Consider the following 13,804-nt stretch of genomic DNA (forward strand, 5'->3'; position numbering starts at 1 on the left):
CTTACATAGATCATCACACCCAGATCCACTCCCCCTATCCTATCCCTGTAATCCCATGTTTCTCATGACCAATCCACCTAATCTGCACATCTCTGCACTATGGGAGGAAACCCACGTATTCAAGAGGAGAATGTGCAAACTCCACACAGACAATCGCCCGAGGGTGTACTCAGAAGTGGAAGCAAGCAGTGCTAACCACTGAGCCACCATGCCACCTAAGTCATATAAATTGATAGTCTAACCATAGCTCCCTGCTCACATAATGGTTGAAACTCAGTCCAGTTAGATGACAATTTTTGTATGTCCAATATTAGAAATGTTATGTTAGAAAGATCTAAACGATTGTGACAAAACTCTTGGTTAAAGCTTCCTAATTACAGTTATCAGAAACTTTGTTAACGTAGTTGGTGCTTCACTAACTGCAAAGCAAATGGTGTTTGCAAATTATTTTTTAAAAATCCTTTCCCTGATATTCTCACATTTCTTGCATTTCAATTTTAAGTACAATCTTGAAGAAGCTATTCTTTAAAAATGTCATGAAAGGAACACAGCCCTCTCTGAAGCTTTGGCTCCCAATTATACAAACTGAGTTTGGACATAAACACACAAACTAATCTATATATTATTTAGTGCCAAACTAACTGCTGAATTATTAACCCAAGCCACACCATTATGAATGTCCTATTCAGATCTGTATGTTGGATATAACTTTTAATTGAAAACAAAGTTTTGCATGTTATTTAAAATTTAATTGTCATTAACATCTGAAAGCCCTTGTTCGGATTATGGGTCAGATATTTGCCTGAGTCAGAAAATATCTTGATATAGCATGTCTACCTATGAACTTCCTGACCAACCCCCATGCATGTCCATGCCAACTCATACCAATCTATAGCTCCACCAATCCATAGCCCCTTACAGGCCTTATGCCAACTCTTCCCACCCAGTGCAGCCACAATATTTCACCCATACATCCTCAATACCAATTCATTTAATAACCCCCATAGCCAGAACCTCACGAGCCAAGTTAAGACAAAATAAAATGAAATCGTAAATGTCTATTACAAAGCTCACTACATAAAAGCACTCTCAACCATGAAAGCCCTTTCCATGCATTTAAAAGCTCCTCAACTTAAATAGAAACTGATGGGCATTTATAATTCCATAGCATAGGCAGCTAACTCTTTAATAACATTTTTGAACTGTCAATCAAACTGTGAGCTTACAATGTAATAATGATCAGCTGTGGAAAACTAGTATAATGATAACACTGCAGGACTTTTTTTCCTTTTCTCTCTCTAGCACAGGCATGTAGTTCTTTCTTCCATTGTTAGGCATCTTGACAGCTTGACAGTTCTTATGGTAGCATGGTGACTCAGTGGTTAGCACTGCTGCCTTGGGGACCTGGGTTCGATTCCAGCCTTGGGTGACTGTCTGTTTGAAATTTGCATATTCTCCCTGTGTCTGAGTGGGTTTCCTCCGGATGCTCCAAAATCCTCCCAGAGTCCAAAGATGTGCAAGTTAGGTGGATTGGCCATGCTAAATTGCCCATCGTGTACATGGGTGTGCAGGCTAGATGGGTTAGCCATTGGAAATGCAGGTTTACAGGGAGAGGGATGGGTCAGGGTGGGATTGCCTTCAGACAGTCAGTGCAGACTCAATGAGCTGAAAGGCCTGCTTCCACACTGTAGGAATTCCAAGATATGGACCTTAACTGGCCTTCAAAAGAATTTATAGACTCCTACACTATGGGATAAGACTTTCAGCACTGTATTGAAATAACTTTGCTGAGAAAAGGTTTCCCACATTTATGAATAAAGTCCTGTACCATTCTTCCACTCCACCCCTCAAAAAAAATGGAATCTGTTGCAAACAGAAGAGTGATTTTTGATTGTGCACCCCACCTCCCAATTTCAAAGGTGCCTGGAAATCCTTGACTCTGGAAAGATCTGTTGCCTTGTCTCTGCAACTCATTGAAGGTTACATTTTGGTAACTTTTTAATACCATTACTTGGTTAATAAGTTTAGATGGTGTACGTTAGTTGAGGGAAGTACTTGGAGAATGATACCATCATGGAAACACTAAATTTAAAAAAACACTGCCATTCATGGTAGTCCACAAGTGATCACAGATTTTATTTGCACACCTCCTTTACATTATAAATGTGAGTGGAAATAGGATGTGATTTTACCATTCAAGTTCTATATCACTGATTCCGAATTTTTGCAATCTCTCCCATCAATCTTTTTTTTATTGTCACAATGGTGGTAAATTGTGAACTCTTGATTTTTGAATTCCATCAGGGCGGAAGTAGGTACTACAGATGCTGGAGATTAGAGTCAAGATTGGAGTGGTGCTTGAAAAGCACAGAGGTCAGGCAGCATCCAAGGAGCAGGAAAAATCGATGTTTCGGGCAAAAGCTTTTTTGAAGGGCTTTTGCCCGAAATGTTGATTTTCCTGCTCCTCGGATGCTGCCTGACCTATTATGATTTTGCAGCACCTCTCTACTTTTGAATTCCATCATCTCATTTTAATACTTGGGACCGTCATGAACTGAAATGGTTTTAAAAAGGGACAAACACTGACTTAAAGTGGCCACAGTAATCACCTGACCATAGGTTGGCCAAGCTTAATGAAAACAAGGTGAAATAAACATAGACAATCTGAAACAAAATTAGGATTTCATCAAAAGGCATGAAACAAGTCAGTTTGAAAAGGCCTATATCTCCTCTTATTTTGATTTACACTTTTTAATGGCAATTTTCACATATTGGAAAAGGATCCTTGCTTACAAGTTGCAACCATAAAGAATGTTAATTTTCACAGACAGCATTTCCAAAACAGCTTGTAATCTAAGGAACTGCTTTTGCGAGAACAGGGGAGATGGATTTATGACTGCAGAACAGAAATTTGAGAAGTTGTCTCTCTCTTGTTTCTCAGGAGGGAAAACGCTCAGTGAGAACACAAACTGGAGAGAAATATCTTAAAGACGATTGCAATATCCACTACTATTGTTATTCCAGGTCACCACTAATTAACTTTGGTCTCAGGTTAAAATCTTATAGCTCAAGGACATCATAGGGAGTTTAAAATTGTATGTTTTTTATACAGAACACTTTCCTTTTAGCTTTGTATCAATGTGTACGTATTTGATGTTTGTCTTTTTATTTTTAATCAGGTCAAGCAAATAATAAAATTGCTCTGTCTTTCACTCAAGAAAACCTTAAGTTTAGTTTCTTACTCCTATAGTAAAACAGATAAACTACATTTCAATTGGAGAGATGTACGGCTGCATGCTAAAAGGAACTTTAAATAATTACATGGCCAAAAAGAGATGGGAAAAATTGCAGTCAATTGACCCAGCCCTACCTTGTTACATTACATAATAAAGTTATGGCCCATATTTGATTGTGAACCAATAACTTGCTTTAGAAAAAGAACTACTAGGGTTATACATCAATGTTAAATATGTACTAATTAATCTGGAATATTTAGAACATCAATGATCACTGTGAGATAGAGCCTTGTACATTAAGAGAGCTGTTCAAGAAACGTGGGATTCCCTTTACATAGTACAGCTTTGTACTTTGTTATATGCACTAGACATGACCTACTGAGGTTGTCTTAGACATACTATAGCAGAGAACTGATTCATTTTATGGCTTTAATCAATGATTGGTAAATCGGCTTAATAATAATATGAAGGTATAGGGAGTTATCAATCAGGTATTCTGAGGGATGTTTCTGGAAGTCAGCCTGGAGGAGGAAGTCACCTGTTTCCTCGGTACTTTGATGGAAATCATATATGTGTTTCACATAAGACCTGCTGTCCTTCTTCACTCTTACTAGGATTGTTTTCTGAAAAGTGACTCCTGCAAAACTAGCACTGTTCGTAGCTGGAGTGATTACAATCCTTGGCCTAGTTTCTTCAGGGTTGAAAGCCTGGACAGCTCCATTGCCTGAGTAAGAGTAAGAAGGCCTCAGGCTAACTGGCAGCCATCTTGGTGAAAAGAGAGCATTCCAGGTCACCTTTTTGCTTGCATCATAATTACTAGGCGCCAGCTGAGTTTGGAAGCTTGTGCTGCGATCATCTCGAGCTGGATTATTGATCACCCACTGAGAACCCCAGGAACTTGACAAATAGTTTCTTGGTATAAATAGGCTACAATTGACATTAAAATATTTGGCAAACACCAGAGGGCTAGTAGAATGAAACTGGAAAGCAAGGAAAAACAAATTGTGGACTGAACTGTAATGTTCATTCATGACAGAGGACTGCTTCTGAATTTGGAACAGGCTTTGGGGGCTGATCATAGTATAACGAATTAACTTAAGGACTGTCTCTGTCACCAGGATATCGGGCTGATTTTTCTTAATCCACTCTTCAACTCCATAGTAAATCTCTAGTTCGTTCTCCACAACCAGATCAGAGCGTTGAAGCAATGAGATCATCAAGTCATCACTAATGGTTTGCCACTCTTCGCTGTGAATGACAGTGGACATATTCCAAGCCAGGAACCGCATGCAACTCTCCTGCAGGCTTTTGTCTCCTATTCTGAGTGAATAGTGGTACCAGCTGACCACGTACCCCCGGGGAGATGCACTGGCAAGTTGTTTGTTCATGTACTCAATAATGCCATGCTGTAGGGCAGTGACATGGTACTTGCTGGCTAATTTATGTAGAGGGACAACTTGACTCAAAAGGATGGTTATTTTGCCACAGTACAGGTATCTGGAAAACAAAACAGAGTTTTCACATAGTATGTTTGTTTCTGTTTATTTTCGCTAAATTGTATTGCCATGAAATAGATTTTCATTTGAAGAGAAACAACATTTTAATGTTTCTGTTAGTCTTTCATACAATCAACATACACATGAACTGAAAAATAATCATTTTGATGAATAATTTCAAAATTCTGACTTCCTTTCATGATTTCAATGTTGTAAATGTCTTTAACCTTTGGCTGTTCTCTACAGGTAGAGTACTTACTATACCCAAACAGCTGGTGTTGGAAAGATCGAAGAGTCTAATGTTAGATGTGATTCCATGAGAGCAAAATCAGGCTTGTTAACAAAGACTAACAACAGATTTAAGATTATTGAGCTCACAATGTGGATTTCTTACACCTACGAGAAGCCACATATATTCACACCCAGGGTCTATCCTTTGCAAAGAGAAATAACTACTCCGAGCATTGCAACTTTTTAAACCAAATTTTGGAGGAAGGTCATTCCCTATTGCATTCCACATGGCAATGCCTTGACCTATCAGATTTGATTTCATTTGAATTTAAATAATTGTTCCCTAGTGTATTCTCCATGCCAGTGCCTCTACCAATCAGAATCCATTTGTCAACTAATCAGCTCTTTCTTCTCACGCAGTATAAACTGTTACTCCTTTTAGAATGGGTTTTCTTGCAATTCTGACCTGATGAAAGCAAAACAAAAAACGTTGACCGAATATGTATTTTTTTCAGTTATACTTGTAGAATCTCTACAGTGGGCTAGCTGGCTATTTAGCCCATCGTGTCCACAACAATCCTCTGAAGAGGACTCCACTCAGACCCACCTCCCAACCCTATCCCTGTTTTTCCAATGGCTAATCCACCTAACCTGCACATCTTTGCTCTGGGGGAGGAAACCAGAGCTGAAAATGTGTTGCTGGGAAAGCGCAGCAGGTCAGGCAGCATCCAAGGAGCAGGAGATTCGATGTTTCGGGCGTAAGCCCTTCTTCAGGAAACCAGAGCACCTGGAGGAAACCCACGCAGAAACGGGGACAATGTGCAAACTCTATACAGACAGTCACCAAAGGCTGGAATCTAACTTGGGACCTTGTGAGGCAGCAGTTCTAACCACTGAGCCACCATACTCCTGCTTGATTTCTGTATCACCAAGTGACTATTTACTACATAATAAACTGATCCAGCTTTCATTTTGCTAAGTTTAGTGATTCGCTCGAGGAAGCATTTATATTGTGAAGCTGTTAATGATTGATTGAGCAAGTGTCTCAGATAATATGAAAGAGCATGAAGTCTTGTGGCAGGGTGGAAGTATCCCTACCTCTGAGAAGGCCTGGCTTTTAGACCCACCTGCTCCAAAAGTGTGCTATAATATCTCTGAACGGTTTGACTGGGAAAAGATTGAAGTCAGTAGAAAGGGTTTTAGTAATGCATTGGTAGTGCCCCTACCTCTTGAGCCAGGACATGCATAACAATATCTCTGAACAAGTTGATTAGGAAACAAAATGAAGTCAGTGGATTGGTGATGCAAGGCAGCATTATTGATGGGATGGGGTAAAAATCAATGTTTGGGAAGGGAAAGCATCCACATATTTTTAATATAGGTTCAGCAGCAACATTTCTGTTCCACATTCAGCTATGTGTGTGGTTTTGCTGACAGACAGTATCATGCTGTGCAGAAGAGCTCAATACATGGTGACTGCAATCAGGAGTCTTGTTTAAAAATCTACAGTGGGCCCTAAAAGTATCTTAAGTCCCTGTTTAAATAAATTACCCCACACCTAGGTTATTTCCAATGTGCACACTCAATGCCACAAGGTAGTTCAGCTACAACTAGGAAATACTGCAAGCTTCTTTACCCACCATATTGCAAGCACTCAGTATCCAAAATACTACATCAATCAATTGCAGTGTTTATAAGCATGTAACTTTCAACATTTCAGTCAGTTAGTTCTGGCCAGTCTGAATTTCATGAGAACAATTACAGGGGATAAATTATTTGCGCATTCTGGTTTTTATTACAGTACAGCATCACAAGGACACTGCTACATGAGTTAACTACCTGATCAACGTCTCGAAAAGTGCAGCACATTCAGCAGTTTCCCGTAAAATGAGTGTAGTAACACTGTGATTCAGCAAGAGGTCCTCAAAGACATCGCTTTGCAGGATGAGAAGGAGATGATGAGTGTGGAACACTTTCACTTCATCTGAGTTCCCTGTGTACACTTTCAACATTATGTCACTCGAGTTGGAGTTAAGCAGCAAAGCCTGGAGGTGATTGATAAGCATCGACGAATGATTGATTGTTGCCATGGAGTTTTCATTTAGATCTATTGTCTGTGCTAAGGAGGAAAGAACAGCAATTGAAAATAAATTATTTTTGAAAAACAAACAGATTCTGCAACTTTGATTTTATATGATGCTGTTTAATTCAACTTATGAGTAATGGAGGAAGCAAGCCACAGACACAAACCAAATACACTGCCCTTATTGTTAGCTGTGAGTGGACAATTTGCCAAATTAGTCCAAATGTGTTTTGATCTCTTTTAATAACTTCTCCTAATTATTACTGGAAGTTCTTATGACTTTTACAATAGAAATACAAAAGAAATGATTTTGACGGGTAAATGTATGCATATAATCTTTCCTAGAGTAATAATATTTGATCAGAGTAAGGCCACTTGATCCTCTTGTGTGCTATTGGTCTGTTCCTGCTGGCCTAACTTCAACCACCTAATCATATAGCTTTAAAAGAATTAAGTCTATTTTACGACAACCTCACCATGTAAAGTTAAACCATCTATGCTCCTGGTGTACTTTTGAGCACAGAATTCAATGGGTCTTACTGCATTTTCAGTCCATTAAACTACAAGAGGAAAATAAGTTTAGAAAAGCTGCCATTTGACTTTTTTTTACTTGAAATTGGTCCAAGGTCAAATCAAATTGAAAGACTTCCTCCTCATGGATTTTACAGAATAATGTATTTGAGGGCTTTAAACTCAACACATAGCAGTGGAGGCAATGGCTGAGTGATATTATTGCTAAACTGATCATCCAGAAACCCAAATAATGTTCTGGGGACGTGGATACAAATCCTGCTATGGCAGATGGAATTTGAATTCAAATTTTTAAAAATCTGGAAATAATCCTAATAATGACCATGAGCCCATTGCTGATAATTGGGAAAAACCCATCTGGTTCACTAATGTCCTTTAAGGAAGGAATCTGCCATTCTTACCTGGTCTGGCCTACATGTGATTCCAGACCCACAGCAACGTGGTTGATTCTTAACTCTCCTCTGGACAATTAGAGATAGACAATAAATGCTGACCCATCCAGCAATGTCCACGTCCCATAAATGACTTTTAATGATTAAATGACTTTTAAAAAGGTCCAATTAAATTGCACAAAATTGTAAAAGAGCAGCAATTAAGGAATCTTGTCCACAGGCAAATAATGGGTTGGCAATGGAGTTTGATTTCTATTTGAAGTACTTGGGGCTATGTGTAACAAGTAGGAACTTTTAAATGTCTCCTTCAAAGAGATTAGCATTCTTTGTTTCAGGATTCTACCCTGAATGTAGAAAATGGATTAGGGATATGAATTATGATTAATGAAATGTGAAAGTACAAATCCGCTCTCCCAAGTCCCAATCAACCCGAGATTCTTGGTGTCATTATTGAGCAAGAAGGAAAAAAAGCACAATGTGTCAGGGAAAATAATGGTTTAATTCAGACAGGCCTTAAATGGTTGAGAAGGCATTACATGCTGTTGACGCTGAGTTTAAATTTTATTTAGAGCTGAGCTGTTAAATATTCATTGATCTGAAGGAATATCTTTGAATCTATATAAGTCTGAGCAGCTGGGAATTTAAATAGTGAATATTTCAGGTCTTTCAGTCCTTTCTGACAGAATCTTTTAGCTTTTGGACTATTTCAGAAAATCTGGCTCATTTGTGTTGGTCCCGCCGCAATGAGTGTTGAATCAGGAATGTCATGCTGATTTGAATATCCAAAGAAACCCTTATGCTTGCAGACCACAAACTTGAATAGCGTCAATCTCATTTGTGCTGAAAACTGATTTACACATCAGCCCACATATAGCTGAGAAATGCCATTTACACAAAGCAACATTGCCACTGAGATTTTTATTGTGATCAGTAGCAGTGCGCTTGGCAACGTAGGTACTTAATAAGCTGCAAGAAAAGAACAATTTAAATCCTTTTAACTTTTGAGATGCAAAATAGAAAGGTTTGGACTGACTTTCATGTGACTTGTTTCTCATTTCTTTGCTGCTCACACTTCAGTTTTCAATCATTATACATCAGGTTGAAGAACCAACATAACATGAAGATTCTTCTGCCTAACCTGGAGGTGGTGAGTTTGGAGGTGGGAAGGGCATTTAATCAGGTAGGACCCCATCACCTTCCAGCCTCTCCCTTGCAGGGGGAGGCCCATAATTTACCTACCTGCCTCAGCACCAACTGAAACCCTTAAATGGCCAGTTAAAGACCAGAAGTGGCCTACTGTCATTGTGATGAACCCAGCTGTGGGGGTGAGCTTGTTGCCACTTGGCATCCAGCGTAGCTGCTGGATCAAGGAACTGGACATCGGGCAGAGCTTGCCCGATGGAAACCACTTCTTTGCCTTTGTCCAACCTCCTTGTTCCTCTGTCCCTGAACCCCAATCCTAGAAACACAATCTTTCTCCCTCCATCCCTGACACTCAATGATTGTTTGGGACTCTGGGGTTACTGTCAGAACTGGGGCCACAGCTTTCTCGGTGGCATTGCTGAGTGCAAGAGCTGCAAGCATCTGCTTGGATGGCAGCTCATAGTAGGACAGATTTCTGCCCCCACCATGGGGCCCATTCATAGCCTCACTGCGTAGCTTGGTGGACTTTGGCTGGGAGATGCAGCACAAGTCTTTTGACAGCTCTCCAGCTGGCAGTCAAGACCCTTGACACCTCAGCAAGATTCTATTGCTTATGACTTACCAAGATCAGCAAGATCCAGTTCATCTCTCTGAGCTGATACAGTCATAGAATAAAATAGCATGGAAACAGGGCCTTCTGCCCAAACTGGTCCATGCTGACTATAGTGTCCACTTATCTAGTTCTAATTGCTCGCATTTGCTCCATATCCCTGTAAACCCTACCCATCCAACCACAGATGGCACAGTGGCTCAGTGGTTAGCACTGCTGCCTTACAGCACCAGGGTCCCCAGTTCAATTCCAGCCTCGGGTGACTGTGTGGAGTTTGCATGTTCTCCCCGTGTCTACATGGGTTTCCTGTGGATGTTCCGGTTTCCTCCCACATTCCAAAGATGTGTAGGTTAAGTGAATTGGCCATGCTAAATTGTCCATAGTGTTAGGTGCACTAGTTGGGATGGGTTACACTCCAGAGGGTTGGTGTGGACTTGTTGGGTGGAAGGGCCTGTTTCCACATTGTAGGGAATCTAATCGAAACATAATCTAGTGGGAGCACAGTGCCGAGAACTCTGAACAATTCCTGCATGCAATACTCTGTCAAGTCGCATCTGGACTTCCTTCTACATTATGTTTCTATGGATCTGTATGCAGCTGAGATTCTCTTTCTCCTGCTCTCAGCATCTGTGAGATAATCAAAGAAGGAACTGAGATATCCAAAATGGTGGATGCATGTTGTAGGAAAAATTCTATATGCAGCATATTTGTGATGTTAAAAGAAGACACTAAACAAAATAATGGTAACAATTGTTACTTTATTTGGTGTTCATAACTATGTTAATTATAGATGTTTTTCAAGCATGAATTTAGACTCGTGATTTAGAGTCATAGAGATGTACAGCATGGAAACAGACCCTTCGATCCAACCCATCCATGCTGACCAGATATCCCAACCAAATCGAGTCCTACCTGCCAGCACCTGGCAGCACCATGCCTCCAAACCCCACCTATTCATGTCCAAAGTTTGATTGAAGGAGGCATGTTTATGTAATGAATGACTAGAGAATCCTTCAATTAGTACATGGGGAGGATGGGGGGGAGACCCTGGACCTGACTCCTAGAGCTCCTACTGCTACAGCAGTAAGGGCTCTATATACAGCAATAAGGGCTCTGCATACAGTAGTAAGGGCTCTGCGTACAGCTCTAAGGGCTCTATGTACAGCTGTAAGGGCTCTGTGTATATCTGTAAGGCCTCTGTGTACAGCAGTAAGGGCTCTGTGTATAGCTGTAAGGGCTCTGTGTACAGCGTAAGGGCTCTGTGTACAGCTGTAAGGGCTCTGTGTACAGCTGTAAGGCCTCTATGTACAGCAGTAAGGGCTCTGTGTATAGCTGTAAGGGCTCTGTGTACAGCTGTAAGGGCTCTGTGTACAGCTGTAAGGGCTCTGTGTACAGCATAAGGGCTCTATGTACAGCTGTAAGGGCTCTGTGTATAGCTGTAAAGGCTCTGTGTACAGCTGTAAGGGCTCTGTGTACAGCTGTAAGGGCTCTGTGTACAGCGTAAGGGCTCTGTGTACAGCTGTAAGGGCTCTGTGTACAGCTGTAAGGCCTCTATGTACAGCAGTAAGGGCTCTGTGTACATCTGTAAAGGCTCTATGTACAGCAGTAAGGGCTGTGTACAGCTGTAAGGATTCTGTTATATGTACAGGAAGATTGTGCTATTATGTGTCATTCTCTACACTGACCTATTGATAAGTCCCTACCTGCAGCATTGTTTTAAATTTGATTCACACCTAGTGATTATCAGCTATGTTTTATATATAAATAAACAAAAAAATGTTCAGCGAGAAATGTTCAGCAGTTCAAACAGCATTGATAGAAAGAGAAACAAAATAATCAGCCTGTATTGTTGGCCCTGATACTGTAAGGGGAGCGTTTGTAAACAGGGAGGGATTAAAGTGGGATTTTAGAACTTTCTTACAGACAACATTCCTCTCTGCCAGGATCCTGTCTTGGGCCCGATCTGACTCATAGGCTTGAACCTGCATTGGGAAAAACACTTAGCAGCAAGCTGTGGACAGAGGAATCCAATCTCTGATCCAGGCTTGGTCTAACCCCTACTCGAAGGTTGGTGATCCAATCTGGATTGAGAAGATCCAGGATGGGGGTGATCTAGTTGGGTTAAGGGTCGGTTTCATGGGAAGTAAGTGAAGTAGTTGTAGGTTGGGGGCTGAGAGGAGGTCCGGAATGAACCAGTGCTGTGCACATTTTGTTTTCCTCAGCTTCTCAGTCTCTCTTGGCTCAAGTAACCCAGGCAACAGCCTTCAACCTGTAAAACAGTTTCAATACAAGGTTCCCAAACTTATTCAAACATTTAAATATCCCCCGTGCTCTACCTGGGGTTGGGCTGGTTGTCTTGTCCCTCCCATTGATCCTCCAAAACAAAGAGAAGTAGGTGAATGTTTGAAGTTAAAAATGACACAACACCAGGTTATAGTGCAACAGGTTTAACTGGAAGCACTAGCTTTTGGAGCACTGCTCCTTTATCAAGTGGCTATGGAGTATAAGATCGTAGGACACAGAATTTATAGCAAAAGTTTACAGTGTGATGTAACTGAAATTATATATTGAAAAAGACTTGGATTGTTTGTTAAGACTCTCATCTGTTAGAATGCTCCAAATCATAGGTGTTTTTTTTTTACCTAATGTGACCTGATCCCAGATTCGCTGGTTTGTTTTGGGTGAACACTCTCCTCACACACTGTCTGCCACACTGTGCTTTCTGTTTATATTTCATACCTCCGACATCCACAGCTTTTGTTGATGTGCTGTTCATCATTGCCCATAAAGCTCTTCAACTGGCATGTGCCACCCATGCATTACTTCAGAAATTACTCCAATGGACAATTGAAGTTTACCTCCTTCCCCAAAATCAGAAACTTCTCCCTATTGGACACCTGAAAATCTATCGATTTTCCCAAACCTAGGTTAGAACCCCCATTGCTGGGGTAAACTCACTTCTAGCCCAGTAAGGCGATTGTCTGACTGTCACTTTGCGTCTCAGTTTATTCCAAAGAGTCACCTCTGGGGAAGAGATACTGGAAGGGTTGCTATGACTTTCATCACCATCATCATAGTCCCTCATTTCTTTTGTCTCTTTGGCATTCTTTTCCTCCTCAGTCAAAGGCGATGCCCATACAGTTGCATCCTCTGGCGTCACTGTGATGCCAATGCTATTGTTCTGTTCAGGAATTGCACTGTTGGTTTCTAACTGGGAAGGGAATACTCCTGATGGCTTGCTGGAACCTACAGAAAACATGAGGAACATTTTGAAAAGTGAACTCCAATTTCTGGCAGTAATATTCAATGACTTACAAGAAAAGATGATGTAGGTTTGAGTTGAGAACTTATCTTTATAGTTGCAAATTCATATAGGAGGCGCACTAGTTTGATTTCTGCCTTTGGCTGCCTTACAATGAAACTGGATAGGGCTCGTGCACAATTCAAGTCAACACTTTAGTGGATTGGGTTAAAAACCATGCATCTTTTCTCATTGTATGCCATTTACAATTACGAGCCTTTGAAGATATCAACATTTGTGATAGCTCACAAACATATGAAGCAAACAATCTCAATTGAAGATGACATCAGATATTAACGTGGACTTACTTTCAAGAGTTCCACCCACTTCATTATATCCCATTTGAAATGTGATTCCTTCAGTCATCAGTTAGGATGGTATCCCCTTAGTCTGTTGTAACTGTTCACCAGTGCCTTGAGCAGTGTCAGGAACTTGTCCTTGCTCACACTCTTACATCAGTTCATAGCTGCCATTCCTTTATAGTCAAGTTCCTTTATGGTCTTCTAACTGGCTTCCAAACTTCTACATTGACGAGTTGGAATGGATGCTTCTTGCTGTCAGACTTTTTCTTTCTTTCATTGTGTCTCAAGGAAAGCAAATCTTTGTATATTCATAGGAACCATTTTAACAGTTTGCCCTCCTTTCGTTGCTAGGAAAGGCCCATTTCTGACATCCAGCCATCTTCTTCCTAGTGGACATTTCTAGGTACAATTCACAGCGTTTACTCAAACCGTTATTAGTTTCTTGAGTTAGTTTTAAAGGATACACTTCAAGATAACTG

At 40.6% G+C, this 13,804-nt stretch overlaps 1 protein-coding gene across 1 annotated transcript in view; it reads right to left on the bottom strand.

The window, feature by feature from the left end:
• Window positions 1–3,652: 3,652 nt before the first annotated feature.
• btbd17b (BTB (POZ) domain containing 17b) overlaps window positions 3,653–13,804 on the bottom strand; it is a 105,104-nt gene continuing 94,952 nt past the window's right edge. The window contains exons 2-5 of the mRNA XM_060844796.1: window positions 12,745–12,968; window positions 11,644–11,704; window positions 6,803–7,082; window positions 3,653–4,733 (exon numbers count right to left, since the gene is read on the bottom strand). Coding sequence (XP_060700779.1) covers window positions 3,653–4,733; window positions 6,803–7,082; window positions 11,644–11,704; window positions 12,745–12,968 — 1,646 coding nt within the window. The remainder of the gene's footprint in view (window positions 4,734–6,802; window positions 7,083–11,643; window positions 11,705–12,744; window positions 12,969–13,804) is intronic.

This window comes from Hemiscyllium ocellatum, chromosome 25 (genome assembly GCF_020745735.1).
Source record: "Hemiscyllium ocellatum isolate sHemOce1 chromosome 25, sHemOce1.pat.X.cur, whole genome shotgun sequence".
NCBI lineage: Eukaryota > Metazoa > Chordata > Chondrichthyes > Orectolobiformes > Hemiscylliidae > Hemiscyllium > Hemiscyllium ocellatum.